The 26,438-nt window shown below is 46.3% G+C and overlaps 1 protein-coding gene across 1 annotated transcript in view; it reads right to left on the bottom strand.

Annotated features, from left to right (window-relative positions):
* Positions 1–26,438, bottom strand: part of LOC144109686 (uncharacterized) — a 166,862-nt gene that overhangs the window by 125,733 nt on the left and 14,691 nt on the right. The window contains exons 2-3 of the mRNA XM_077642486.1: positions 6,342–6,410; positions 3,115–3,224 (exon numbers count right to left, since the gene is read on the bottom strand). Of these exons, the coding sequence (XP_077498612.1) occupies positions 3,115–3,224; positions 6,342–6,397 (166 nt within the window). The 5' untranslated portion in view covers positions 6,398–6,410. The remainder of the gene's footprint in view (positions 1–3,114; positions 3,225–6,341; positions 6,411–26,438) is intronic.

Genomic DNA, 26,438 nt, shown 5'->3' with positions numbered 1-26,438 from the left:
GCCTGACGATTAATGTTCAATGGAAACCCTTTGAGACAGACACTACACCTCTTAAAACATGGTTTCTATTGGAAAAGGCCTATACGAGCGCATCTCGCAGAATCTAATATTTGAGGCAAGCTGCTTGGAAACGGGCAGTAAAAGAAATGTTCGAGCAGTGCCTTTTGAAATTAATTTTTTTTTCGTGGGCGAAGGGGGAGAGGGGGCACCAAGATACCTTGTGGTCCATACTGTTTAAGCACGATGATTGCGTTGGAAGCGCCGTAGAATAACATTTAAATGAATTTTTCTAAAAGGGGACCCACATGTTTTTACTTATCGTCATGGGAGAAGCAACGTTATGTAGGCGTGGCAGCGGCTAGACAACGATTAAATTGCGACAGCGAAGGCCAATACCCACAAGCCACTAGAAAAGCGTTCTTGCTTTGAGAAATGCGACTGTAGCCTAAGCATAAGTCTTCAGGACTGCTGCATTACTTCTTTCCTAAATTATTGCGGACTTTTACTCCATTTTATGCATGCTTGCGTACACAACCGCTGATTCACACCGTCGTACTTTGAGCGCTGCCACTCTTCAGCCACTTCACTCGTTCAACGAAGAGAGCGTTCGTAATTTCTACTCGAGTTTCCTTTAAATGCTCGCCATCCCCACCGTCTTAATGGCATTAACGCGCTTGTATCAACCCAGGACCGTGCTGATAGGTGTATTTGCTTCGAATTTTCTCATCCTTAAAGCATTCAAACATTGTTATGTCACTGTTTCCAGCTAGCCCTGGCCTGTCATCACAAATTATTTGGCATTTCCTTGAATCAAATTTGAGTACACTTTCTCTCATAGTACTAATCTTATCACACACAAAAATCACATTTTCTGTAGCAACCATGCTCACGTATTCTGACCCGAGCAATCATCGCAAGACATTTCTAAACTCTTTCTTTCCCAGAACAGTCCAAAACTTGAATGACCTACGGTGCAATGTGGCCATCAACACCAACGCCAGATACTTTAATATCAACTGGGCCTCCGCGGTGGCACACAGGTTATGGCGCTCGACTGCTGACCCGAAAAACTGGGGTTCGATCCCTTCCGCTGCAGTCGAATTTCGATGTAAGCGAAATTATAGAGACCCGTTTGCTGTGCGATGTCAGTGCACGTTAAAGAACCCCAGATGGTCGAAATTTCTGGAGCCCTTCACCACGGCGTCCCTCATAGCCTGAGTTGCTTTGGGGCGTTAAACCTCGAAAAACCACAAACTAATCTTTAATATCACCGTTCAAGGCAATCGTCAATAATGCTAAAGCATTTTTGCCCACCCACTAATGTCTTTAAGTATATTTAAGGATAATAATATAAATGAATAAAGCGAGCAAATGATTTAAAGAAATTTTCGCAGGTCTTATTGCTTTCACCACAGCCCCTGCCGCTAGCAGACTGATCCCTTGCGATTATGCAACCGTCAATCTAGAGATATCTGAAAATTTTCCTTCAAAATTCCGGCTATTTTCCTCCATAAATTTCCTAACACCTCAACCCGTTTTGACAGTGTTGAAGTAAATAATAAATAATTATTTATCCAATCTCGAATCAACGCTTGCAAAACGCATGGATTCAAAACGTTTCAAACTAGTGCTTCAATTAAAGTTTCCGTGTGCTTGAAGTGGTATGTAATAGCCTCGTTTATCGCTGTACCGGCGATTAACGGGGTTAACCGGTTTTGATTGATACAGGTAACTTGTAGCTGTGCAGCGATGAGGCCAGACGAAGAGTTAACACGGTAACGACACACATACCGAGCACGAGAACTGTTTGTTGGTACAGCGTCATGGTAGGTTTTATTTTTTATTTTATTTATTTGCGAATACTGCAGGCCCTTCTCGGGCCCATGCAGGAGTGGATACAAGGCACAAAAAATTACAATGGCAGATTGAACAAGGAAGACAGGTATATGCACAAATAAATAAACAATACAGTTTCATCATTACAGAAGCATCACGGTGAGAATGTTGGATCAAGGTGACTAACATGTTGTTAGAAAGATTCTACTGTGCTGCAGTTCACAACAGTGGATGGTAGTTTATTCCAGTAATGGATAGCTGAAGGAAACAAGGAATATTTGTGAACATTAATGTGGCTTATGGGTTGACGAAGTGCTTTCGTATTGTTAGTCCTTGAGGAGTGGTAGAATGGTTTCTGAAGGTATGTTTCTTTTTTTATGTTGAAGTGTCCGTGATAAAGTAGGTACAAGAACTTCAGTCTTGATACCACTCTACGCTGAGCTAGGCTGTGTAGATCTGCTTTCTTTAGTAGGTTAGAGATGCTGGAGTGCCTGGAATAGTTCGAGTATACAAAGTGTACTGCAAGGTTCTGAATTCGTTCTAATCTGCCTATGAAATATTTCTGGTGGGGTCTCCAAATAATATCAGCGTACTCTAAGGACGGCCTCATGAGGGTTTTGTATGTATTAAGTTTTACAGCAGGAGGAGCATGGAGTAATCTTCTCCTGAGAAAATACAACTTTCCCTGGGCCTTCTTGAATATGCTATTTACATGTTGTTCCCAGCTCAGATTGCTTGATAGCGTTAAATGTATAGTAAAGGGCAAATGAAATGGAACGGAGGAAGAAACAAACAAAATCGGTCGAATCCAAGACAAGGAAATAAGGGGGAGAAGAAAATAGGGGAAACAAGAGGCGGAAAGTTTACAATGCCCTTTACATCACTTGTGCTGTGGCATGCGCACTCCTCCAATAAATATTTGTTATATCTTTAATATTCTTGCGTCGGTGCTTGGTTAATCCCTCGCTTTTCAAATTGAAGCGAGCTCCAAGAACACTGCACTTCCTGCCTAGCGGAATGCTTATAACATTTTTTTTATGCAATACCGCAAGACCACTGCAATGTAACAGTTGCTTTGTTTTCTCATCCACCTCTTTTATGCGCCAAGCTGACTGGCTAAACGCGGCGATAAACGGCATCCTGTTGGCGATTGAGCCAGAGATAAAACGCGCAAAAGAATAGAACCGTTACAGGATCGTTACCGTCCTGGCCAAAAATTCTGAAAGCTTGAGGCCACAACAAATTTGTTTCTCGGGTGTATTAAATGTGGCGTGTGACCTCTCAGTGCCCCGCCTCCCTTTGTCCAGTAAAGTATACCAAGTCCTTGGCCAGAAGAGCACAGTGCGGCGGCGAGGAGGCAAAGGCATGTTCCCAGACGGTGCATGGTCCTGCAGCAGAAAGGAGACATCGCGTCAGAAACGCCCCATATATCATCAACGCTGTAATAGTTAATAGCAAGGAAATTTTATTTTAACATGACAAGAACCAGGACCATTTGTGCAAGCGGGCCGCATAATATAGCCACTTTATTCATATTATAAGCATTTTCACCCTTCCACCACACTCCTCTTATCGCTGGGATCGGTCGCTCGGTACGGTCGGAACTGCGGGCGGAAAGAGCGGAATAGACATGAAAAAAAAAAACATTCACAGACGGTCAATGCTGTCCATGCGGAACAGTATTTGTTCCCTTTCGAGAATGTCTTACTCTAACAGACCATTCGTTTCAAACGGGATAGTTCTGGACGCCTTCCTAGAGCAGCAGCAACATAGAGTGGAAAAGGTGCCCGCCCATAATGTCTGGTATTTCGCCAGTTTTCCGGCCAGTTCCTGGGCCGCGCTTTTTTTGATAAATGCTATAGGCACCAGGAGGACGAATGGTGCTCAAGAATGGAGCTCGAAAATCGAGTAGTGTGTTTGCGGGAGACATTGCAAACCGCGCCAGTTTGCATGCCTTGAATAAAAACAGGCGCGCCGCTGTTGCTATTCAGAAAAAAGACCATTTCTCTTCAGAAAAAAAAAAAAATTCTAGCTAGCCAACCCAGGCCCTAAGCAGGCCGGCAGGCTTGCAGCGCAAAACACCAGCACTTTTTTGCATAAAACTGAGTAAAATGTGAATCATTGGTTGGCAATTGGAACATCAAAACACCTGGATTTGTGAAATGAATAGTCATGTGGTTACACTTTTTATCGTCGGAGATGCAGAGTAAAACGCAGAAACAAAAAAACACGACAGTTGCGGATGACAAAATATGTGCACGAGTTTGACGTCGTACCATGCTCAATGTTCCTTGAATTTTACTCACTGCGTTCACTTGCAAACATGAAAAAGCAGGCCGTTTGAAAATTAAGAGTGATACGTTCGTTCGAAACGAAAGCAGGACTGTTCTGCAATGCGCTCCCAGAAAAAGCTGCGAATTTACAATGTACGCATTTTTGTACCGTCACAAAATTCGTTGCCAATTAAAAAAAGAAACAACGGCGCAGCGCAGAAGCAATCGCGCCCGCACGCCCCGTAAATAGAACTAAAACAGCGGAGAAGGAACTCCAAAGAGCGTGTAACTTTGCGTGTGCTGCTGCCATATCCGCTCTACTCGCCGGCGCGGCGGCAAGGGAAACATGGTCGCGCGAGCCGTCAATTTCTTTAGAAAGTTTGAGTAGTTTCTACCCAATGCCGACGGAGAGGGCGTAGCCTCGACCGTGCTAAGTGATGCCCTCTCCACTTCGCTCTCGCGCTGGAGGCGGCGGCACGGTAGAAAGATCTCGATGCTTCTGGAAACCGGTTTCCGCGCTCGACCAATGAGGTCGCGCGTCCGGCGCGAGAAGGAGAAGGAAACTGTGCAGTTGATACTGCGTGTATGTGCGCGCCTGCCTTGGCGCGAAGAAGGAACAGACACGGACCGCGCCTATAACCTTAACCACTTACCTTTCAGAAAACCTTTCGTAGCAACAACCTTTGTCTATTTTTGCTGCGGTGCCCACTGCCGCTGTTTGATTGGTTTTGCAACATGTTGGTCTCTTTACGATCTCTTTTGTTACTGGTGGGGGACGTCGAGACTTATCCCGGGCCCGCGGGCGAAACAATTGAAGACCAACTGAAAGCGAATGCGAAACACATTCAGAAGATAAAACAAGAGAAAACGGTGACCAACCAAAAACTAAGTTAAAGATAAAAAAACTAGAAAAAATCGGTAAGATTGAAAAACAGGTCATGTAACGCGTGGAACGAGTTGATGAACTTGAGAAAATGGTTGTATCTTCGACGAAAACAGTTGATGGTCTAGATAACAGAAGCCGCAGGCCTAATGTCATAATAAATGCCATTCAGGAACAAGAAAATGAGACCCCCGAAAGCTTTGCAGGACGCTATAGAGAAACCTTTTGAAGAAAAGTTAGAAGTCAAAACGTGAGGCTTTGAAAGGATCCAGCATCTCGGACGAAAGGAAGCATCTGACAATTCAAAGCATAGGCCTGTTATCTTGAAATTGTTTGACTACAGAGATAAAACTAAAATACTGGGAAAGTGCACTAAGCTGAAAGAAGCTGGGTATTCAATTGGAGAAGACTTTTCCCTAGCTGTGCGAGAAGTTAGAAAGAAAGCCTGGGAACGAACAAAAGTAAATCGTGATCAAAAAGATAAAATCTACCCTTAATACGATAAAACAAAAATAAACAAGCGTTTGTAAACATCGGACGGAGAAAAACGCGACATTAATGAAGTTTCAAAAAACGAAAGCCACGACGACGCTCCAGCCCGAGCAACTCGAAGCCGCCGACGCCCCTGACTGTTACCAATGTTAATGCGCGTAGCCTCGTAAACAAGGTTTAACAGCTAGAGGCAATCTTGATTGCTCTAAACCATGATATTATTTGCATCATGGCTGCACGTAGATATCAAGAGCCATGAAATTGTTCCTCCTGGCTACACAATGATTCGTAAAGATAGAATACCTAGAGGTGGAGGAGTGGCTGTGCTTCTGAGGGAAGGCGTACGCTATTCACTAATGCCAGACATTCCAGGCGTAGAAGCAGTCTGGTGCAAGGCTCAGCTAAGTTAGAGTTCTGCCTGCGTTGGAGCTGTGTACAGACACTCAAACGCAGAGGCTTCTTATCTTGAGCCGCTTCTTGAGTATTTGCAGAGGTACATGCTGGGCAGCGCTGTAATAATGGCAGGAGACTTCAACCTTCCACACGTAAATTGGAACTTGTTAAGCCCGTCGACGGCAATAAACAATCTTCTGGTAAACTTTTTATTCACTTTGAATCTAACACAGGATGTTTCGAAGGCTACTCGAGTGCAGGGTACTTCAAGCTCTATTCTGGATCTTATTTTCATAAGCGAGCATTTTCTGAAGGAAAAGGTTAGCGTGAATATTTTTCATGGTTTTTCTGATCATAATATCGTTGTGTGCACCCTGTTGTACCCAGGATCGTTTCGCCAGAGTTGTTCTATAAAGCGTGTATATGCCTTTAACAAAACTGATGATGCAGCTATCATGACATACCTTGCACACGAATATCTCGACTTCCACAACCTATGCACAGAAGGTTTTGCAGACATCGATGTAATATGGCTGCAGTTGAAAAATCATGTAATGCACTGTATTAGGCAGTTTGTCCCACTTTTAAAGAAGACAACAAGAAGGCACAATCCATGGATATCTCGCGAAGTAATTCACTTCAAACGTAGAATTAAAAGGTTGAGAAATTCTAACAAATCATGCCCGGTCTCAAATTTTTGCCAAAACGTTAATACAATGAACAAATAACTAAAGGAAAAGACAAAAGAAGCAAAGCAGCTCTTGTGTAAAAACACTCTTAGCAACTTTATCAAAGAATCGCCGCACAAATTCTGGCGCTATATTAGTGACAAAGAAAACCCTCCAAACCCTTGGCCTCCTGACGAAGAAGAAAAGCAGGCGGTTGCGTTTAACGCATTTTTCCAATCCGTTTTTACACCAGACAATGGTATTACGCATTCTTTTAGGTAGCAAAACAGAGAGCAATATGGTGTACTTGATGCCCCAGTCGTAACTGAAGGAGTGCTATCACTGTTGTTGCAGGAGTACTATCACTGTTCTTGCAAAAAGTGCCGCGGTCCGGACGAAATTCCGAATGTCTTCTTGAAACGTTATGCCGAACACATGAGTAAATACCTATGCTTTGCGTTCATTAAGTCCATATGCGAGCGCTGCCTCCCAGCGGCATGGAAAGTTGCATAAATAATGCCAGTTCATAAATCAGATGATAAGACTTGGAAGTCAAATTACAGGCCTATCTCTCTTGCGTGCACTGCCTGTAAAGTTTTAGAAAACATTATCCTAAAATCAATAACAGAGTTCGTTGAATCAAATAACATTCTCCATCCCCAACAACATGGCTTCAGGCGTGGTGTGTTTACTGTCACACAACTTGTCGAGACTACACGACTTCGCAAAAGCAATCAACGACCAAATGCAAACAGATGCAATCTATACTTAGACTTCTCAAAGGCTTTTGACCGGGTCTGCCACGTCAAACTGCTACAGAAGCTAAGTCATATATTAGGTGATGGGTCAGTGGTCCACTGGATTGCCAATTATTTAACCGACCCTCACCAGTTCGTGCAACTCGGCGACCACACTGCAGACACTGGGCGATATGAAAGAACAGCAGACGACAAAACAGCGCACAAAAAAGAGCGCAGCGACAAAATAGCGCAGGGAAAAAACAGCATGGCGACAAAACAGCGCAGGGAAAAGCAGCAGGCATCAAAACGGAACGCCGGACAAAGCGGCACAACGACAAAACAGCAGGACGACAGAAGAGCGCAGGGAAAAAACAGCACGACGACTGAACAGCACAGCGGCGTACAGTGCAGAGGTGCGGTACGGCTGAACTATCATAGCCATATACGCAAACGGCAAATCACACCACATACGGCAATGACCGTTTGAGTTATCCATTGCTCGTATGACAGACTCAAATAGGAACAGGGTAGGGTAATATATGTGATATGAATTATTTGGTGGGTGACAACGCTGAGGAAGTTGTGCTGGAAGGATCCATTCTGCGGGATCCATCATGGCGCTGAATTCTGGCTAATACGACTGACGTAGGGCTCTTGGTGTAGGACGAGTTCTTCTTCTTCAAAACTCTCGGTGTCGGCAATTGAACCGTCAGAAAATTTGTTTGGAGCAAGCCTCCGGGTCTTCATGCACTGAAAATATCCATTATGCGATGCTTGTAATGGTTGGAGGATTGCACGAGCCGAAATTTTCAGGTGGCTGGGTGTTTACCAGGACGCTGCACAATGGTTATCAGAGGGTCGCCGGTGGCTTCTTTACTTTGCGAAATGGGCTACCCCGCTGACCTGCGTTTGTTGTGTGTAATGTTATACTGAAGCTCTTTTTTTCACTTCGAAGCGAATTATCTGGAAACGCCAATTTCGCAGCATTTAAACAAAGCTACTTTTTGTGGCTTGGAAACCGGTGCTATTACGACGTCCATTTTCGGAAGTTCGATCATTTTGCTCAGAAACCACAAGAAACGTTTACCTAACAAACACACATCTAATCTAACAAGCACTAAGTGGGAGTCTACTGCAACGGAGTTGTATACAGAAATGAATGCAGGGATTTCGTTTCACAGGATGTTTATTGCTCATTCGTGCTTAAAAACTGGCAAGATTCAGTAAAAAAATTAAAAATAATTACGAATTGATGATATACTATGGTTTGCTTCAGTAGAGACAGCAAGAAAAGCTGGACAAAATTATGCTGGTATGATGGCTCTAGACCTGGTAGTTGTACTTGGACGTGCACATTCTGCTTAGGTAGTCACAGAATTGGCCGCCAACAGCAGCGCTTCCGTTCAAGGTGTTTGAAAACTGCCAAAAAAAGAGGAGCCGCCCGAACTAAAACACTGACCTGAGGCGTTAGGGATATGAGCGTATAGACAACTTAGAAACGCAACGATCGACGCGCAACGTCGCGGTGGCTCAGTGGTTATGTGCTCGGCTGCTGACCCGGGCTACACGGGTTCGATCCCGGCTGTGGCGGTCGAATTTTGATAGTGCCGAAATTCTAGCGGCCCATGTAATGATTTCGTTTAGGCTTGGTTTATGGGGTGTAACGTCCCAAAGCTACTAAGGCTATGAGGGACGCCATAGTAAAGGTCGCCGGAAATCTCGACCGCCTGGTGACATTTAATGTGCACTGACACCGTACAATACACGGGCCTCTATAATTTCGTCTCCATCGCAATTTCGCCTCCATCGCCTCCATCGTAACCACCACGGCCGGGTGAGGCCCGCGTACTGTGCGATGTCAGTGCATGTTAAGAACCCCAGGTGGTCGAAATTTCTAGAGCCCTTCATTACGGCGTTCCTCATTGCACTAATCGCTCTGGGACGTTAAACCCCTATGAAACATAAACGATAGACGCCTTGCTGTAATGCTGTTGTGCGTTTAAATGGCAGCTACGACGTTGAATGTTCTTTCACCGAATGTGTGTGCACTTCTCTAAGCACATTGTCAGCATTTTTGCTCACAGCGCAATAAGAACGGGACACGAGACGAAAGACTAGCAGAAACAAGAGCTTTGCTGAACATTTCAAGTGATGTGATAAATGAAAAAAAATCAAAGAAAGCAAAAAGGGACAACCAACAGAAAAACCAGCACATCACCGCCTACCATTTCGTTTTCTTTAAGCTCAGTTGTTTTCTTTATGTGCTTCTTTGAACTTCTTAATATCTGAAGATGATAATTATAAATAATATACCGTGCTTTTGTTTACCGCCACTATTAAGCTGCGCGAAAGCATGAGTACGGCATCCATGTAAGGTAAAAAAAAAAATTAACCGCCAACTCGAAAGCAGCCATCGACAAATACAAACATAGCTTTTTCCAGCTTGTTGTTCAGTTTACAGTTAGCATCAAATTTACATTTTCAACAGTATGCGCCTTTTCATGGTACTAATTGTCCACGCTCGGCACTCACGCACTTTGTTTTTCCTGATAACCATATTATTTGTTTTAATTTATGCAAATGCCGCGGAATTGTGGGCATGGGGTCATATCTAGGCCTGAGCTGAAGCGTCCAAAACACGTTTACTTGAAAGCTGGCCCCATGTATGGTGGTTGCTCGCTTTTTGTCATATGTGTTCGGTCTGAGTACTTTTCATGATGCATACCAAAGCACTTACAGGTATATGAAAATCCTTTTGTGCCTGTCAGGCACTGGCTTTTCTTCAAACGCATTTTTATAGGCATTTTTTTCTAACCTTCAAGTATGACAAGAAACGATATGGAAGTGACGAACGCCAGACATCAAATGCAATTTTCCAAGTCGAAAACAGGGTGTACACAGCAACATTCGTGCACGAGCGCAATGGCAAGAGCAATTTCCGTCACCCCTCCAAAGATTCCAGGAGCGCTACTACAGAGTCCCACATGGCTCGGAATCGAACGTCGTAGGCTGTGGACAGCTTAAATCTTGGGAGCCACTTTCGTGGGAGCTAATACTCCCGATAAATAGACGGCATTGCTGGCTATTCCTTAAAGAGGAGATTTCTGGAACTATCTTGAATCATGAACATCTGTTTTTTTTTCGCAGGCAACGCCTTTGCACCTAGGCCACCTTCCCAACCCTGATCGTTGAATCGCGGTTTCAACATTGAAGAAAATGCAGCAACAAGCGACAGAATCTCAAAACCGGGCCAAAAAAATCATCTCAAAGGCATCTGCTTTACTGAATGGTAACTTCATATGTTTGCCATAGCAGGAAAAAATTCCAAAAGTAGCTTCACACGCCGTGCATCCAAAAAAAAAAAGTAAGTTTAGTTCCTTCACTTGTGGGGTTGGACTGTATCTCTGCTCACAATGTAGAAAGCCGTCACAAAGCTCTGGAAATATTTCAATTTGTATCGGCGTAGATATCAGGTGAGATGAGCAAATGTAAAAAGGTGATATAGCACTAATAAAGATAGTGTTTGCCTTGTATTTAAATTCTTCTATGGGGCTATTGAAGATAATTATGTAATACCCACCTCCGTCCTCACCTATACGGCATATTTGCAATTCCTAGGCAGAGTATTTACTTCACCTAACTGTTCATAACGCCATTTAAACGTATAGGATATCACCTTCACCGGAACATGTCCACAGATTGCTAGCGCAAAAGTCCTTCAACACGACCGCCGTTTCAAGAAGCGTGGATTCCAAAAGCGTTTGAGAGAAACCCGTATCATAAGCGGCGACACTGTGCTAATTAGAAGTTTTGTTTCAACCGTAAGGAGAGGGAGAACTATAGCACCGAGCCTCTAGCTGACAGAACTTTTCTTTAATATAGATTTTATGCACTGCAAAAAGTGGCTTACTTGTATCTTTATTTGTCCTTCTCTTAATTTTAGGCAGTTTTTTTGTTCTTGATCGGACAGCGAATTATTTTTTGGAAGCGGAGTTTTAGGCTTTTATGGATCGTGCGGCTTGAATTCACAATGTTCCTCAGGTACGAGTATAATGCAGTGCTGTTTTTCTGATCGACTTTTGATTGCAGACAAAAAGAAATACAACGTCGCTAATTCATCATTTCTGCTATCCCTTTTTTACGCACTGCAGAATTTCAAAGGTCAGCACTGCCTTCAATAGCATCGATGACGAGGATGATTAAAAGGCAAGGGAGGATTTCCAAGGCACTGCCGTCCACGCCTTGGTTCATCGCAGACATCGTATTGGATAGAGAGCTCGTGCAGTTGGCCACTGGTGACGATTTTCTGCTCTTCGATGGTAGACCAGGAGACCCGTAGAAACTCATTCTTCTTGGAACGAAGGCAAAACTTGACAACCTGGCCTCCTGTTCGCACTGGTTCGCAGATGGAATATTTTCAGTGGCACCAGCTGTGTTTTATCAGCTGTACACCATTCACGCTCTGCTGTCTGGCAGGGTGCTGCCAATGTTGTATTGTCTGCTAAAGAGGAAAACGACAGCAACCTATACACGGGTGTTCAGGAAAATGCTGGAACTCGAGCCGGCTCTCTACCCAATGAGTTTGCTCACAGATTTCGAGCAGGCAGCCATCCAAGCCTTTCGGTTGGTGTTTCCAGCCGCGAACCCTTCCGCATGTTTTTTTTTTTTCATTTGAAGCAGTCTGTCCTGAGGAAGGTCCAAGAGAACGGCCTTATCCGAAAGTACGCTACCGACTCCTACTTCCGAGAAGCAGTGCAGCTACTTCCAGCGTTGGGTTTTCTGAGACCGGGAGATGTTGCCAAAGGTGAGTTGGGCTCTGGCAGCCCAAGTTTCTTTCAAGTATTTGTTAAGAAGTTAAGGTAATTACCTCCCACCTCCAATGCACACGCGTTCGATGCCAGAAACTTTTCGCTAAAATGCCGACTTCGCCTATGTGAAAGAATGCAGTTCTGCCTTCATACGCTTAAAAATGTGCTTAAGGCGAAGCATTTAGAACAAAAGAAAAAATAAGTGAAGGGAATGTCTCCCGTAAGTGCAGTGGCAGAGTGTGCATTTGTTTTCGTTTTAATTAATAATGGGCTGCAATATTTTTCAGGCTACGAAGAGCTCCAGGACCATGTGCAAGTCCTGGACCACCGAGAGTCAGAAGCTTTTGACTATTTTGAGCGGACCTACATAGGTGTCCCATTTGGACGAAATCGAACAGGGAAGAACTCCCCGTTTCCGCCCACGCTTTCGAGCTGCCACGACCGCGTGCTGGATGGTCTGCTGAAAAGCAGCAACAGCGTTGAAGCATGGCACAACAGCCTGCAGCAATCGCTAGGTTTCCGCCACCCAGAGAACCCTACCGCCTCATTGCGGCCCTGAAGCAGGAGCAGTTCCTAACTGAGCAAAAGCAGGCGGAGGCTAGACGTTGGATTGCAGTTCCCCAAAGGGCAGCCTATGCTAATATTGCTGAGCGCCTACAAGGCGTCTTGGCAAACTACTCAACGACGCCTTTAATAGATGTTATGCTAGGGTGTCGGTTAGCTCACGAGTTGTAAACCTCTACAGTGTGAGCTTCTCACGAAATAAATGTTTTCTACAAGCTCCTAGTTCTATTAGTCGTCGTGTTGGTTTCTAGCCGCAGTCCTGAAGCATTTATTCTTTACATCTTCATTTTTCTTGACTCTGCTCTCTCTCTCTCTTTTATCTGCACGCTTCACTGATAGTTGCCGCGTTGGTGCCGGTTGACGGGCTCATGCCCATTCTTCTTTATAAATTTTACTTAATAGTACCACTAGTCTATTTGTGGCAACCCGTTTTGCCTTTCCCGATGCAGCTGCCCACTACGTCACACTACGGCTACAAATGAAGACAAACAACTAATTAAGAATGAGCGCCGTCGTTTGGCGCGTCTTGTAGGCCACAATGTCACTTTGGCACGTATAGAAATTTATCAGTAAATCAGCAGCGTAAGTAGACGGATACTTTCGTAAAGCATTGTGCGAAATTTTGTCATAGGCGTCGTTCTTAAATTCCGCTTGTATTAATGATATTTTATAATTATAATTCATAATAATTAGCAATAAAGGTATTGAGTACTTCAAGAATATCAAGACAATTCCAGAACATCGTGATGCACTCTTCGATTCATGTTAGAAAGGTCATGGTTTATTGCGTTACTATGACAAACTATTCCAGCTTGTTTTTTGCGAGCCGTGCGTGAAAGGTACACAACAGTGGGATTTTGAAATACATAGAAAAATTTATCCTGCCACAGTAGTCATTCCAAGTATTTTCTCAGGTTGTTCGAAAGGCAAAGAAGTCACAAAAATTGTTTCAAAGCTCAGGAAACGTAAGCCGTGTCAGATAAGAAATTCGAAATTTGAGAAAATTTGCTTCTTGCGCCATATTCAGCCCTCATTTTCGCAGTAATATCTTTGTCAAAATATGAAAGCTAGTACATAGAACAGCACGATTTATTGCATTTATTTCCGGAGTACTCTTTTTTTAAGGGAAAAAAATTTCAATGCTGCGTCCCCGCGTCTGATTCCGGCGTTGCCCTGTACCTGGTCTTCATTGCAGTACACTTCGCCGCCGGCTGCAAACATACACAAAACCACCTCACCACTGCTCGGAGGCGATGATGCACTGGGCTTGGAGGCTGCCAGTTTCAGCAATGCAGAAATCTGCTCAAGGGCACGGTTACAGAAAAATGAAAATGAAGGGACCACATAGCCGGAGCATCAGGATAACCCGCGTAGTAACTGGAGATGTGAACAAAAGAGCGCCGCAGCCACGCTCCCCACCCCGCAACTGCGAGAAGCACTGTGAAATGCAGATGCCGCTTTAGATCTGACCACAAGCAGACTGGCTAGTGTTCCACCAGGCTAACAGTACTGCTCTTCCCTCCTGCCAGGAAGCACACTGCGTTCTGATAACAAGGAGAGTGAAAGCCCCTCCAAGATATCGTGCCGCATTCTGTGAGCGAATCAGAGTTGTGTTTTTCGTGAGTTTGGCCACGGGAGATCCAGCGGCCATGGTTTGGTTGTGCCCATGGGCGGAAAAAGTAAAACCCAAGGAGATGGTCATTTTACATCTCCTTTTGCAGCAGACGAAGATGCTGCGCAGAAAGAACCAGTCTTCAGAGGCCATATAAAGGACAGATGCTGACTCCTGATGAGCTATTTACAGGATAGAGAAAACTATCAAGCTCGCCGTAGTCCTCTGGATGCCAGAAGAACTTATTCAAGAAAAAAGTTTAACTGACTCGACGGTTAGAAGGCGCGCTGCTTTTGAACGGAACACGGGCATTTCATCACATCAAGCCTTCACCTGTCTTAAATGGATCATTACACTATTGTTTAGGCTCATCGTCTAAGTTCAGAAAAATTGACTGCTGGGCGAGTTGGTGCATGACTCGAAGATACAAGGCGCAGGAGTAGGCAGGACGAACAAAGAAGGAACACGGACAAGGCGGCTACTGCAACTGTAGTTTATGGGACGAGCTCGCCTTTTACAGTCGGATACAACTCAAGAACAAAGTGGCAGATGCCCCTCAGTGGAGGCCCTCCAGGAAATGGCGTCGACATATTTTCATGGGAGAATGGGTCAGAGGGAGCTTGGGTAAAAGGGGAAAATTCAATGAGATCGGTAAAAGAGGCCCTTTTGAGCGGCATTTGCCGCTTCGCTTTATTATTTTTTCGCTTAAAATAAAATGTTACAAACAGCATTTTCCGATTCGTTTTATTGTTTTCTCCCTTAAAATAAAAAACTACAAACAGTCTACAAACAAACAGCTACGCTTCCCGCTGCCTTGACCACTCGACCACTGCAGCAGCCTCTGCAGCGCTGCACCGTACTGCGCTGCGCTGTTTTGTCGTCGTGCTGTTTTTTCCCTGCGCTCTACTGTTGTCGTGCTGTTCTGTCGCTGTGCCGTTTTGTCCGGCGCTCCGTTTTTATGCGTGCTGTTTTTTCCCTGCGCTATTTCGCTGCGTCGTTTTTCCCGGCGCTATTTTGTCGCTGCGCTGTTTTTTGTGCGCTGTTTTGTCGGGTGCTGTTCTTTCGTGTCGCCCAGATACTGTTCCAGGCTTTTCCGGTGCACCACAGGGCTCTGTTTTAGCCAAGTCTCTTTACTATTCTTTATAAACGACATTGCTGACCAGATAGGACCGAAACTGAGGTTGTTCGCAGATTATTGCGTACTATATAGAGAAATAAAAAGCCGAGAAGATGAAATAAGCTTAAACAAAGATTTTGGTAAGATAGCGGAATGGTGTTCGAAGTGGCAAATGGCTCTTAACTTAGACAAAACTGTTTCTATGACTATAACGAAAAAGAAAAGAATGACTATAACGAGAAAGAACTTAGCTTCCCTTACGGCTATAGCAGCACTACACTCAAAACAGTTACCGAACATAAATACTTAGGCATCATTATATCATCCAATCTGGGGTGGGAAGCTCACGTAGATCACGTAAAAAAAAAGAAAGCGATGCGTAAGCTCATGTTTCTGAAACGAGCCCTGCGGTATTCTACGAAAGAAGCCAAGCTTTTGGCGTATACTACTATCATTCGCTTAATACTAGAATACGCAAACGTCGCCTGGTTCCCATGCACGTAAGATAACAAAACTACGATTTAGGCTTCCCAGCGAAAAAAAGTGTGCGCTGTGTCTGCAACAGATATAGGCGCACCGATTCTCCGAAGCACATGCTATCGGAGACTGCGCTTGACACGCTAACTGGTCGTGCGACGCTTCGCCGTCTGAAGTTTCTGTATGTGATGCTACATACAAACTTAAAGCTGATTCTGCTACATACATTACTCTGAACAGTTCCAGAGAAACGCGCCACAAAAATGAACTCGATATGCAAGAATATTTCTGCGCCAATAATACCTTTATGTTCTCCTTTTTTCCGCGAGCTGTGCGGGAGAGGAGCTCTTTTGATGATTCAGTGATTGTCCAGGCAACTACTGAGAACTTTTTGGCGCTTACTGCCAAAAGTGTATTGTCAGGAAAGAAGCTATGATCATATTTGCATTTCTAACATTTTTGGGGGTTTTCCATGTATTTGTGTTTCCATGTATTTGTATATACCATGTATCTGTTTTTATTTCTCGCGATCATTTATGAAGGGAAAAAGTGATGATTATTTATGGGTTATCTTTGTATTGCCTTTTCCAATGACTATTCTTATTGTCCCCATAATCTTCACTGCCCTTTTTGCATACATGAAATAGTGTTTATGCCTGGTGGACTGTTTGTCTCCGGCCAGAACCCACTCCTGTAAAAATCCCTCAAACAGGAATTGGCAGTATTTATAAATAAATAAATAAATAAATAAATAAATAAATAAATAAATAAATAAATAAATAAATAAATAAATAAATAAATGCGAGGCGTGGACCGCTCTGTCAGCCCGAGCCGCCGTTCAAGCTTCAGAGAAGCGCGCCCGTTCGAATCCCGGGAGAACACCACTCGACAAGCCTCGCACCAGCGAAGCAACGTGCGCTACCCTGTGGATAGGCCGCGTTGTGTTCCTCAGGTCGTCGGACTGTCGCAGTGTCCGGTGAACAAATTGTGTTTTGTTTATTTGTCTCCCTCGGTGTTAGTGCACTTTAGGTGCAAAGATTCTCTTAAATTGTAATCTCTCAAAAGTGTTACTCTGCACGAGTTGTATTGTTTTATAAGTCACTTTGTAAGTGCTCGTACGAGTTATTGTTAAATCCTCTGTATCGACTCTTTGCTGTATAAACTTTGTTTTATTTTGTGAACCTTTGGCTCCAACCCTTTCTCTGGCTGGTGGCCGGCGAAAGCTGGGCACCAAACGACCATCCCCCTTCTCACTTGGTAGCTGGTCTCCGGCGTAGTTGCCACGCTGAGTTGAGCAACGTTTTTAGATCTCTTTCAGTTTGAAAGCTCCGGCGCGCGGAGTGTCGCCTTTCTCTTTCCTGCCGCGCGGTGGCGCTCGCCACACTGTTTGCCCCTCCCTACCGTCGCCGCCGCTGCCGCCGCCTTGTCAAAGTAGCGGATTGGTGCGCTCATTTGGAGGCGACGAGTCACATCCGACAGTCGTGAATTTCACACAAATATTCCGACTGCTTACTCTGTACACACCTATAAAGACCGGTCTGCGTGGAAGTGTGGAGGGTGCACCGAGTGCTGTGCTTGTAGGTATTCAAGACACACTGAAGAAATCGAGAGAATCACACCGCTGTAAGCAAGCACACCTGCATGACCTGATTGAATCCAGAATTCTTGAGTTAACCTCTGAACCTAATGACTTGCCCCAGCACAGTGGCAGTGACCACATTTACTCCAAGGGAGAAGTAGATGAAAGCATATCATACTACTTTTCGGGCTATGTGGTGCATAAATTCAGCAAGAGTACAACATGCCCTTCCTGCATAGAGGATATCAGCTCCCCAGTGCCAGTTGTTAGCAGTGACTCGTACCTCACCGTGTACAGGAGCTTCGAGCAAGGCTGCCTAAAACATCCTACAAAAAAGATGTTAGAGTTTATAAATATTGTAAACAGAGCAGTTTCAACTTCATTGAAAGAAGGCCCACTTTTCGCAGATATGTTTTGGGAGGTGTTAGACGAGTTGGAATTGAGAAACCTTGCGCGGCTTGGATGCGCAGAGCATATGGCCTCTTTTACATGCCAGGTGCTGAATTTTGTCATAGTTACACGCATGCACTTCTACGCGAGAGTTGTGAATCGCCGGCTGGAAAGCAGAGAAAAAGTCACCATTGCAAATAAAAAAGCTCGTCTTCTGTAGGCATTCCTTCCGTGTTTCGTAACAGGTGTGTCTGCATTCAGTGTTTGTGTGCATTTAAATAAATGCTCTAAGTGAACGTGAAAAACCCTGCTCTTTGTGCTGTGCTCCTTACGTCGGTAACAGAGCGCGGAATTTCGTGACTGTTCTAAAAACAGAACGGTACATGGATATTTTAAATCTTCCATTATGGTTCGTGAACTATTCACAAGAACTATTGATAGCGTTACGCCAACAGGCACTAAACTATCCAGGATAAACATCGTAAATACGATGCGATAGATAAAGCGCGAAGCAAGTAAACGATCGCAGTTTTTCGCGATCTTGCTTCAGCCTGCTCTTTATCTCACCCTTACTGCTCAGGCCAAACAGTTCTTTAACCATGAGACTGAAGTTTCTACGGGACAATTAAAAGACGGCCAACAAATTTGAATTCTGCGCGTTCGTTCGCCACGTTATAGCGGATGAGATCCGGCGGAGAAGGCTGCCGCAACCGCTGCCGAGCGCGAGCTCTCCGGGCCGACAGTGACAGCAGCGCCGCATGGTGAGTGGAAACGGAAGGGGGCCGCTTTCTCGTGCGCGGCTCGGTGGGAGCTTGCAAACTGAAAGAGATCTAAAAACGTTGGAGTTGAGGGCATCTCCTTTGTGACCGAGACCGCTACCCCAACACGCTCTATAGGTGCCTGGGAGTGCACACAAAAGTGCGCGAAGAGGTGACTTTCTGGCGTCCGCGACAGGACGTTTGCTGCTTTGCAAGCGCAGAGGACGGTGAAAGATTCGGAAGGAGTTTACGAAGTAGTCGTAAACGAGTGTTTAGCAGCAGAGCGATATTGTGAGATGCCGCACTCAAGCGGTTAGTGTGCTTCATCGAACAGACATTATGAACTGCATTTGAAGAGTTCAGGCTCAGAATGAATCTCAAAGAGCTAACCGAGCTAGGCCTTAAGAAGGGTCTGAAGGGAGCTGAACTGGTTCAGTGGGTGGCCCAGAAATGGAAAGAGATTCGCGAAGCGACAGAAAGAGAAAGACAGCGCGCTAGAAAAGCCGCTAAGAAAGAGAGACAAAGACAACGAGAAGAAGGAGAAAAATAATTTCAAGAAGAGTATGTAATCTTTCCTAGGAAGCTTGCTGAAGTTCGGCGTTTGCACAACACGAGTGTGGTTTGTTGGCAACTATGGAAGAGGTTGTAACTAGCTCCATACTGAGAGTGTGGCTGTGGGACAGCCTGTTCCTACAGCTCATATTAAAGAGAGTGAGGACCAGATCGAAGTGTCGTATTCTCAGGAAAGTGAAGTCATTACCGAGGTAGCAGGCACTAGAGAGAAAGCCAACATGACGTCGCCTGAAGACGACGGAGAAGAAAATTGGACATCCATCGAGAGGTCCGAATGCAACAAGCCTGAATGTTGCAGTGCTGACTGCGAGAGAGAGAGCGGTCAAGTGGCAATGAGTTCTGTAGCTCCGACGTGACTGTAGCTGAGGAGAGGGCACTCAATGAAAAACAGGAGATTGTTCCTAGTGAACCCTCGAGCAGCGAGGGGGTCTTTTCCTCTTAGGAAGGCGAAAGTGCAGCACAAGCAATAGAGCAGACTTAGAGAAAGCCTTGCGACAATTGCTCCGAAACTGACAAAATGAAAGAAAATTTAGCAGTGAGGAGGACGATTCTTCAATGAGTCCTGTACCATGCTGCGAGCACTGTGCCCGAAGGAGGGTCAGAAAGAGGGAAAAGAAGAAAAAATCTGACCGAGAAGAAAGTTTCGTCCTCGAACTACAAAAAGGAGCTGAACCAGTGGCTTCATCACGAGAGCGTAGCTCGTATGATGCATGTGGAAACGAGCTTGGCCTGCCCCAAAGAAGAATGAGGAAGAAAATAAGAAGAAAGAGAAACGAGTCGGACACCACCGAAGCTGGTGAAGCCAAACAGCAGAAGCCCTGGAGAAAATTCAGTAACAGATAGGGAAGAAGCAAAACCCAGCTGGAAACAGTGGAGTCGGGTGTAAGCGAGCTGCAAGAACCTCGCAGCAAAGTGGGAAAGAAGCTCAGACAAAAAAAGCCCAACGTTCAATAAGGACTCAGTCTGGAAGCGCAAGCGCGCAAAACACAAGAGCGCACGCCGAGAAAGAACACACAAGAAGTGGAGCCGTCATGAGCGAACTGGCGTAAAATCTGTTCGCAACAGACGCACTAGCCGCAGGAAAAGAAGTAGGGCTCGAAGTAGAAAACGTAGTCAGAACCGCGTTCGAAACAAAAGTCTCAGCAGAAGGTGGAAGAAGAGCAGAGCTCGCGAGAGGAAGAAATGCCAGAGTCGCGTGCTAAAGAGAACCACAAGTGCGACTAAAAGCTTGAGGGAAACAGTACTATTCCGAGTTGAGTTGAGTTGAGTGGTTGTAAGCTACCGGTGGGATTAGCCTTGCAGTTGCTGCCGGCAATTGCTCCACCGTTACTATTCCGAGCCCATGTACGCCGAATGTGGAAGTATAGGCAGAAGGCTGCCATGTATTTGTGTGCCCTCTATTCAGAATTGAGTTAATGTATTGCCGAGTTGCAAAGTGGATTTCATTGTATTTTGACAATTGTCAAGACGCTTGTACGGAGACATCATTGTATTGATAACTGTATCTTGGCATTCGTTAGTGAGTTTGTGAGAATATTGTGCAATAATATTCTCGATGAAGGGCCAGCGTATCACAAAATTCGTCTCATATTCGAAAAAACTGCTCAGCGCAGAAGCAATCGCGCCTGCCCGCACCGTAGTGAAATCTAAACTGTAGTTTTAGTTTTCAAAGTTTTAGTTTTCAGAGCAGTGCTGGCAGCCGTGTGTGCGACTGCTAACCGTATTGCTGTACTCATGCAGGCATCTTGACACGGTTCCATCGACCGGCGCAGGACGATTTTACCCAACGCAGCACCAACGCTGCATTCCGGAACGTGGCTGTGGAGTGATCTGTGCAAGCGATCAACCAGAAATTTCGCGCGTGCGCGGAAGGCTTACGACGCCCCTCCAGCAACCCGATAAAAGGAGCCAGCGAGAACCACGGACACATCAGTGCAGTGCTGGCAGCCGTCTGTGCGACTGCTAACCGTATTGCTGTACTCATGCAGGTGGGCGCACACACAATCGTGTGAAAGTTAATTTCATTGCATTTTGCGTTTGCTGCATTGCTCTGGTGCCTCTTGTTGTTTGTGACGCGTTTGTCGAAAACTTGTTAAAATGGGGGACGACGATACGCAACTTGACAACTTTGCCAAGACACTCGCAGACGAGGCTCCCAAAAGCATATAAGAAGTTACTAAGCTTCTAATGGAAATGGCCTAAATTTATGGAGGCCATGACTGAAATCAAGGTCACAGTAAACAAGTTGAATTCATCTAGCGATGCTGTACAGACTGAAATAGCAGCAGTGAAGGAATCAATCGGTTTCATGAACAGTGCCTTTGAGGACTTCCGAACAGAAGTTAAAACGATGAGGCTTGAACTCACAGAAGTAAAGAAGAATAATCTGGAAATTCAGCAAGTAAACAAGAAGCTGACGAACGAAGTGAAGGAGCTAAGTACACAATTGGTTGGACTGAAGCAATACAGCAGAAGGAATAACATCGAATTGAAAGGAATCCCTGAAACTGATAATGAGAATCTCAGTAGCATGATGACACAGGTATCTTCCTACCTACAGGTTGAGCTTTCTCCTGAAGAAATTGACGTGATACACCGTGTTCCAACCAAGTCGAAGGAACCTTCCAATGTAATTGTGAAGATTAAGTCAAAGTCCCCACGTGACAGAATCCTGCAAGCTGCGAAGAAGAACAGGCTAAATACTTCCGTGCTTGGCTCCCCAAACAATCCAGTTTTTGCCCGGAAAAAAGGTTTTGCTCGGCAAAGCTATTGGAGTAAAGCGTGACTGAGGCTGGAGGTTCGCATTGGTGCCTTAAGGCAAAATCTTGATGAGAAAATAGGAAACCTCTAAAGTAATGCACAAAACTTGTGAAGATGTTGTTGCAAATGGGTCGCAAGCCCCAAGGGTAGCGTTGGCCCGGCGGCCTGGGGCACAGCTGGTAACATCCGAAGGTCCCGGCAAAGGATGAGTCGACTGGCAACAGAACAACTTGTTTATTCTGGCATCGCAAAAGAGCAGCCGGTCAGGGCGACCACGTTACTCGAAGGAAGAAATCGAAGTCTCCTTGGCGTCCGGGCCAGCTGCCTTTTATATCCTCGGAGTCGAGGGCAAGAAGGAACGGCACGGGATGAGGCGCCCGATACGGCGACGCTCGGACATGTTCAGACGTGACGTGCGCGTCCGCCGGGCCGGCGCCGGTCAGACCTCCTCGCCTCCCAGTTGGGGAGCTCCTCTCCCCGGCTGCCGCGCTTTGACAAGCGTGGGCACCAACATGCACACACACACACGCACACACGACGACACGTGGCATTGAAACCTGCCTGGACGGGCTTGGCGGGAGGCGTTACGGCAGCACTGAACGGGCCCAAAATGACCGCCACTTTGAACGAAGCCCCGGCGTCCGTTGCATCCGCGCCGTCTATGCCGCGCGTCGTAGGCGAAACGTAACAGACCGCCCCGCCTGGAGAAGGAGATCCCGATAGTCAGGGGACTGCATCCGCTGTCCGGAGGGATGTCGCTCGATGATGCTCGTAATCGAAACCGGTCGTCCCTCGACGTTGCTTGAGCGCAGCGCACAGAGAAGGCCTCGTTCTCAGGTTCAGGATCACACAGGACACTGCAAAGTGACTTCGGGAGAGTTGCCATTTTTGTGCTCGTTCCCAGCAAGCGTTAGAACTACGCCGAAACGCAACCGCTCAGTCAGCAAGCACGAGACAACCCTCACTAAGCTCTGCCAGGCTCTTTCCCCTTTTATACTACTGCCTAGTTCCTTACAGTAGTCAAGCAGCACTCAGAACGCGTCCACAAATTGGAAAATTGCACTAGAAAGCACATAATCACTTTGAAGCGCTAAACAAAAGCAATATGTTAAAAATCCTACCTCAGGAAGAAAAGATCAGTAACAAACAACTTTGAGGCGGATTCCCACGTTAGGGGCTTCGACTTAAGCCATCGGCGTTACCGTTGAGACTCCCCTTTTTGTAACGCACCTCAAAGGAATATTGTTGCAAAGCGAGGCTCCAGCGCAGGAGGCGGCCATTTTTGGGAGAGATGGTCTGCAGCCATTGGAGAGGGCAGTGATCCGTCTCAATGATAAACCTCGAGCCGGCTAGGTAGCATGACAATTTCTGAACGGCCCACACGAGACACGCACACTCTTTCTCGGTGGCGCTGTACGCCTGCTCACGACAGGTCAGCTTACGACTAGCATACAGGACGGGGTGTTCTACTTCTCCATTTTCCCGTTGGCACAGTACAACGCCCATGCCTCGCTCACTAGCATCGCACTGAACGACGAACCCTTTTGTGTAGTCTTGCGATCGTAGCACAGGTTGGCTTGTTAGGGCGCTCTTTAGGGCGCTAAAAGCTCTTTCCTTTGTCTCGCTCCAGACGACTGTTTGGGGCTCTGTTTTTCTTAGAGCATCCGTCAGAGGAGCCGCGATATCGGAGTACCTGGGGATGTACCTCTGATAGTAGCCGGCGACACCTAAGAACGACCGAATATCGGTCGTTCTTAGGTGTCGCCGGCTACTATCAGAGGTACATCCCCAGGTATCCGACGATACCTAAGAACGACCGAATATCGGTCTTCGTGCGCGGTTGCGGGAAGTCTCGCACAGCGGCCACCTTTATTTCAGAGGGGCGGCGTCGACCCTGTCCAATCACGTGACCAAGGTAGACAACCTCGGCCTGTGCTAATTGGCACTTGGGAGCCTTGACTGTCAAGCCCGCTTCGCGCAGGCGGGTTAGCACTGCCAGCAAGTGTGCCATATGCTCAGACCAGGATGCGGAGAATATCGCTACGTCGTCTAAATACGGTAAAGCGAATCCTTCCTGTCCCCGCAACACTTTGTCCATGAGGCTTGAAAAGCAGTATGGCGCGTTCTTCGAACCAAAACTCAAAACTTTAGGACGGAATGTTCCCATTGGTGAAATGAACGCCGCATACCTGCTAGCCTCTTCTGTAAGTGGAACCTGCCAATAACCCCTGACAAGATCTAGGGTGGAAATAAACTGAGCGCTACTAACTTTCTCAAGGCGCTCCTCGATGTTAGGGATCGGATAAATTTTATCCTTAGTGATGGAATTAAGCCTGCGGTAGTCGACACAAGGACGAGGTTCCTTGCCCGGCACCTCAACTAAAATCAAAGGGGAGGTATAATCGCTCTCACCCGCCTCAATAACATCGCGAGCTGTAGCATTTTCTTTACCTCAGCCTCCATAATATCGCGCTGGCGGGGTGACACCCGGTACGCCTTGGATCGTACTGGCTCTGGGGAGGTAAGTTCTATATCATGAGTAAGGACAGAAGTCCTACCAGGCCTCTCAGAGAACTGACCTTGAAACTCTTGTAAGAGTTGGTGTAGTTCGGTTTTCTGCCCAGCCGACAGCGGTGCTTTAATGAATAAGTCACTAATGAGCTGATCAGTGTCTTCCCTGTTCGTCACTGAGCCTAGTCCCGGAAGCTCGACCGGAAGCTCTTCTAACTTTCCCATGTCGGGCATTTCCTCTCCAGTACCTGGTGCCTTCAACGCTACAGGCTCAATTTTATTCAGTTCGGACGTGCTCGGAATATCAGCTTGCTGCGCCTCCGACCCTTTTTCATTGTTCGACAACGTCGGCCCCGCAACTACCGCCTTTGCAGCGAGCTCCCGAACTCTCGATCTGGTTAAGGCCTGAACGCTAGCCTCACCAAACAAAAGCCCCTTCTCGCGCAGGAGGTGATCGGACCTGTTCGAAAATAGGTACGGGTACTGGGGGGGCAGCATAGATGACACTACGGCCTCCGTCTCAAGTGCTCCGAAAGGTCCTTCAATAAGCACTTTTGCTACGGGCAGACACACGCTATGAGCTTCCACGGCTTGCTTGATCCATGCGCACTCGCCCGTGAACATATCGGGTTCTACGTAAGAGGGGTGAACTACATCCATTGTAGCTGCGGAATCACGAAGCACTCGGCACTCTTTCCCGTTCACGAGGAAGTCTCGCATGTAAGGCTCGAGAAGCTTCATGTTCTCGTCAGTGCTACATAATGACAAACACACGACTTTTCTTTTTGTTTCTGTACACTGCGCCGAAAAGTGACCCGGTTTCTGGCACGTATAACACACGCGCGCTTGCCTCCTCTCGAACCGCTTTCTGCGTTCGGCTTCGGCTGCCGCCGTCTCCTTACGTTCGGTCGGACTGCTTTCACTCGCATCCGCACTACGTGTGTCCCCCCTTGCTCTCATGGGTGTGAACTTCGGCCTCTCAGACTTGGAGCCAAATTCACCCTTTTGACCGTCCTTAGCTCCGCGAGCCCGACGCGTCACAAACTCCTCAGCTAGCTCGGCGGCTTTAGCCACTGTACTAACGTCTGGCCTATCCAAGACCCAGTACCGCACGTTCTCAGGTAACCGACTATAAAACTGTTCTAGCCCGAAACACTGCAGAATTTTCTCGTGGTCACCAAACGCTTTCTCTTCTTTGAGCCACTCCTGCATGTTTGACATAAGCCTGTAGGCAAACTCTGTATATGACTCGCTTCTGCCTTTTTTATTTTCCCGAAACTTCCGACGGAACGCCTCCGCTGACATTCTGTACTTTTTTAGCAGACTCGATTTCACTTGGTCGAAATCCTCTGCCTCCTCTCTCTTCAAGCGAGCGACTACGTCGGCCGCCTCGCCGGGTAACAAAGTGAGCAAGCGCTGTGGCCACGTTTCCCGAGAGAACCCCTGCTTCTCGCACGTTCGCTCAAAGTTAACCAGGAACAAACCAATGTCCTCTCCAAGCTTAAACGGCCGCATCAGGTCAGTCATTTTGAACGATACCCGTTCTCCTGCACCGTGTGCCTGACTTCCATTACGAGCGCGTTCCATCTCTACCTCGAGACGCTTCATTTCCAAAGCGTGTTGACGGTCGCGCTCTTCTTTTTCTTTTTGTTCTTTACGTTCGCGCTCGTCTTTCTCTTTTTCTTTTTGTTCCCTCTCCTCAATGGTCTCAAGGCATTCCGACAGCTCGTCCTCCTCAGCCTCCAACTCAAGAATAGCCCTTAGCAGTTCTGGTTTTCTGAGTTTGAGACATCCAGACCCAACTCTCTTGCAAGCTCCAGCAATTTCGGTTTGCGCAACGACTTCAAATCCATGGCTGCTCCGAATGCTGCTTTCTCAACTGCCTACTATTGTCTTGCCGCAAACTAACCCGGCAGCAACGACAACCACAATTACCAGCTCTGTTTCTGACACTAACGAAAGCCTGGCAAAACTCAGAAGAAGAAAGTCCCGCACTCACCAAAC

This window comes from Amblyomma americanum, chromosome 11 (assembly GCF_052857255.1).
Source record: "Amblyomma americanum isolate KBUSLIRL-KWMA chromosome 11, ASM5285725v1, whole genome shotgun sequence".
Lineage (NCBI taxonomy): Eukaryota > Metazoa > Arthropoda > Arachnida > Ixodida > Ixodidae > Amblyomma > Amblyomma americanum.
This window is presented reverse-complemented; position numbering and strand designations above follow the sequence as displayed.